This window comes from Pagrus major, chromosome 16 (assembly GCF_040436345.1).
Source record: "Pagrus major chromosome 16, Pma_NU_1.0".
Taxonomy (NCBI): domain Eukaryota; kingdom Metazoa; phylum Chordata; class Actinopteri; order Spariformes; family Sparidae; genus Pagrus; species Pagrus major.
This window is the reverse complement of record NC_133230.1, coordinates 4,564,637-4,569,171: the sequence shown is the minus strand read 5'-3', so window position 1 is coordinate 4,569,171 and position 4,535 is coordinate 4,564,637. Positions and strand designations below refer to the sequence as shown.

Below are 4,535 nucleotides of genomic sequence, written 5' to 3'. Positions count from 1 at the left end.
ATCAGAGGGGAACCCGAGTCAGACACAGATTTCAGGGAGAAACGGAGTCAGATCAAACCAGGAGGAAATGTCTCCATCATCTTCAAACTGGGCAATAAGGAGAGGTCAAAGGGTCGGATGATGGTTTGATGGGATACATTAGAGACGAGGTTTTCTCATCAGTGCAGATTAACAGACCCTCATTTCTATAAACCAGAAAATAATCAGTTAATATCATTTTAGTAGAGGTTGGGGAAAGTTTTTTGTAGAACAGAATCTCATAGTCAGTAAAATGAGTCAGTATCAGCTGTTTAACTGGACTACATGCCCCTGACTTTAATGTAAACCTGTGCTTTTTTTAATATTAGAAAACATCACAGACAGAAATATGATGAGAAATCAGCCCAAACTTCATCAGAATTTGGTGCACTGTGAATTTTAAACATTGATAAAAGTCAGGAGACCGATTACCTCAGAATTACCAAGCAAAGCAGACGATTCATTTAAATTGTACAAACTAAAAAGTTTAACATTTAATTATTTCTTAAAGTCACTTTGTCAGATTTTACAGAGCAGGACTTTATGCAGCAGAAGCTGGTGGAAAAGGTTTTTCAGGGCTGTAACATGCAGTTTTCTGATTTGCCTTGTTTCACAAAATGTCACCTTTAACTTCTGCAACCTTTTTCTAACATGTGGTGGCTGAATGACAGAAGAAGACCAGGAGAACGTTTCCACTGATGTCATAAAATATATTTCTGAATATTTCATCCAAATATACAAAAACACATGAAGTGAACTCATCAAAGAGCAATAAATGTAGAAAATTAAATATATAACTATACATCTATTAAATATTCATATGGAGACACACAGGCCTCCTTTCTCAGCTGTTTCTATGTACAGAGTCTTTTCTAACAGTCCAGCGGTCAGCAGTGATCTGTGGAGTCATCAGACACGTCGATATCCACGTCCAGGTCGGAGAACTCCTCATCCTCATCTCCTTCATCTCCGTGTCCCTGAGATCCGGGACTTTTCGGCGGAGCAGCCAGGCCCAGTTTGGCCAGTTTGGCCTGCTGCTGCTCCAGACTCTGTTTGCGCCACTTGATGCGTCTGTTCTGGAACCAGACTTTGACCTGGAGAAGAAAACAAGACTCATTTAGACACATTGTATCGACACGAGTATTCAGATTTTTGAGGCTACAGTTTACATGTTGTGTGAGTTTCAGTGTTTTCTTACCTGAGCTTCTGTGAGCTGCAGAGCGGACGCCAGGAGGAACCTCTCCGAGCCGACCATGTACTGCTGCCTTGCGAACTCCTTCTCCAGTCGGGAGAGCTGCTCGCTGGTGAAGCTGGTGCGCATCCGCTTCGACTTCCCACCTTTAGTTTTGAACGAATGAAGCCCTGCGTTCACTTTGGACATTGAAGCTGCGAAGAAAGAGATGACACGTTTAATCACACTGTCGCGAAACAACGAATATGTGTTGATTTTTTAGACATTTATCTGGCTTTTGTAGTCGTGAAAACCACTTCATTTACCTTGTGCGTAAAATGCTCCACGACATGCTGACTGGTAGCTGAAAGGCGGGCAGCAGTAGACTGAATATCCAGGCTGTTGATGGAGCGCTGAGTGCAACATGTTTGGGGAGTAGACGTAAGGTGATGTCGCTATCGGTAAGCCTACGTGTCCGGAGAGAGGCAGAACCGGAGCTGCTGGTGAAGGAGGTGTCCGGCAGATGCGTGTGTCCTCCGGCTTGGCGAGCAAAGCATCGATAGTGAAAGATTTCCCACTGGGAGGCTTCGCTGGCGACGCGCACTGGCTCCCCTGGTAGTGTGGGTAGAGCGATGCTGGTGCGTAATTACGCACGGAGTATCCATAAGGTCCGACTGGTCTGTTGGGCACCTGCATTCTGTTGGTTGTTTAAAAAAGTTGTAAAATCAGCTCTGGAAGGTCTCTGCGGAGAAAGTTGTTGCTCCAAGTGAAGCAGGAGGAAGAATGCTGCTGCTCTGAGGAGTCTCCTCATTTATACTCGAGCCGGACGCAGAGGTGTCAACAGCCCCCCATCGCTCCTTTGTCTTTCTAAGTAGCAGATGAGAGAAACGAACATCCCGACAACGTACCCAATTAATTGGTGGAGTAGTACAAGCTGGGATTGTCAAACATCCTAACCCTTTGAATGACAAGGCTTTTGAAGAGTGGAGGGGGCAGGGAACTCAGGAGATTTACTGGGCTACAAATTCTTTGCATGGATCTTAAGTCCAAATGTAATCATTACCGCTGGGAAAGCCTTGATGTTGCCAAATCATCTTATTTGGAGCCTTTTAAGTCCTGCCTGGCCGACAGATGCTTTAAGCAGCGTAACAAGTCGATTCACGACTGGAGGCCTGACAGAGAATCTTCTGTTTTATTGATTTCATTTGTATCTTCTTTTCCTCTTTTTACGCACTGCTCAACCTCCCGCTTCATGGCTTTAATTTACGTTTTTTCTCAGCCAGTCGTCAACCAAGAATCACCCCTGTATGTAAACAGTCCATAATCTTTTTCCTGTATAAAATGAATGCGCCCTATTTCCAGAGTGTGTCTTTTAACAGCGGCGGTGTCGCTCTTAAAGCTGCATAACGGCCTGTGCGTAATTGAGGCGTCAAATTCAGCGGGTCGATTGTGGTGACAGATTGGTGCTGCTAGTTTAACCAAACTGCAACTGCAACTAATCTCAGCCTGTGCGTTAATCCACAGGTTGATCCACCACTCCGTCCTTTGACTGTCGCTGCTCAGGCTGGGAAAGGCCTCCTGAAACAAACCCAAAGTCTAAAACCTTAAATAAAAGTTCATTTATTGTGCGTAAATACAAAAATGACTTAATGGAAGGCTCAGAAAACACGACCCTCACTCTCAAATCCATTTCACGCAGGAAATGATCATTAAACTTCTTTATTTTATTGGTTTGTCATCAGAGGTTTGGAGATGAAGCGCTCCGCGGCGTCTTTAAAGGAAGTGATTTGCCTCCTTACACTACCCGAAGACAAAGACATCCTCTCTTTCAACTTGGATTATTGCCAGCTCTGCAAACTCACCAGGCTCATTTCCATCATTTGGAGGTGGCGGTGAGTTTCTCCCGAGCTTTAAGTAACTGTTAAAACACATTTAAACACGGAGGCGAAGCGCTCGGTTCCCTTTGACCCGGGAGCGTTTTATTTATTCTCCTCCACTGACACTAGAATGTCTAATGAAGAGGGCAAACACAGACTTTCTCGACCTGCGTCTGAACAATAAGGCCGCTTCTTCTGATGCCTCCACGACCGGACCACCCACCCCCTGCACCGCTGTTTGCTGGCGTGCTCTGCAGAAAATCTCCCTCCTGATGAGTCTTTGAATTCACATTTTAGTGTCGAAACCTTCAGCTGATGACTGGATTTCAGATTTTAATTGGTCAAATCAGCTTCGGACAGTGTTTAATTTAGTGAGCAACAAGTTTGTTCAGTTAAGTGAAACCAATAAAACAAGTGGAATTATCCTTATTATCTATTTATAAGTTATTATCAGCTCTCAATATCATTGCACTTTCTAATTTGGTTTTATTTTGGGTTACTTATATTTCTGAATTTATCTCATTTTTATGCTTATTTTACACTGTTTTTGTTTTGAGCAATCTTTGGCACAGGGGTTTTTCTTTAGGATTAATAAAGTCTTATCTTATCTTCAAGATCAGATTGAATATGATACCTGAATTATCAGGTCTTGGACACCTGTTGCAGTGCAAAACAATCTTGGATTAATCCAAGTTTTGATTGACAGAAAATTAATCAGCAACTATTTTGATGACCAATTAATCTTCCAGTGAGAATAAAAACAGACTAGTTTCAGGTGGTAAAATGTGAATATTTGCTGGTTTTCTGAATGTACACAGAATAAATATATTTTTGGACATTTGAAAGCATCACATCGAGCTCTTAAAAATTCTAAAGGACACTTTTATACATTTTTTGGACATTTAAAAGGCTAAATAATTAATGGTAGTATTGTAAAATGCACCCAAAAGTCACACTTGAGTAAAAGTAAAGATGTTGTGCTAAAATATTGCTTTGGTACATGACTTGAGTAGAAGTATCTGATATAGAATGTATTTAAGTACGTCTTCTTTGGCTCTGATGCAGCATGCAATCTACAAAGTGGTGCAAAAGTGTAGTGGTGGTGGAGCAAAAGTACAACATTTGCCTCCAAATGTAGAGGAGTGGGAGGGAATTATCAAGTAAATATCTTAAAATGATACTTATGTACAGAACTTGAGTAAATGTACTATCACAGGTTATCCGATGATAGAAATGATTGTTAGTTTTGACCCTAAATGCCACACCAAGAGGGAAATCTTATTGCCAAGTGCTCCTCCAGTATTCTCCCTCACTAAACACACACTGTTTTCATGATATCCGGGTTGATACCTCCTAAACTGCATCTCTGTACCCTCTAACGAGAGGAGCCTGAGCTGCTGTGGGGCTGCAGGGAAGCCAACGTGCTCCTCCTTGTGTATTGGAGCCAGACAAGGAATACACGGACCATT

The 4,535-nt window shown here is 42.4% G+C and overlaps 1 protein-coding gene across 1 annotated transcript; it reads right to left on the bottom strand.

The window, feature by feature from the left end:
• Window positions 1-891: 891 nt before the first annotated feature.
• noto (notochord homeobox) lies at window positions 892-3,011 on the bottom strand. Its single transcript, XM_073484322.1, has 3 exons — window positions 1,516-3,011; window positions 1,217-1,404; window positions 892-1,112 (listed from the first exon to the last, which is right to left on the bottom strand). The coding sequence occupies exons 1-3, from the start codon at window positions 1,883-1,885 to the stop codon at window positions 906-908; spliced, it is 765 nt and encodes a 254-aa protein (XP_073340423.1). The 5' UTR covers window positions 1,886-3,011; the 3' UTR covers window positions 892-905.
• Between the last annotated feature and the right edge of the window lie 1,524 nt (window positions 3,012-4,535).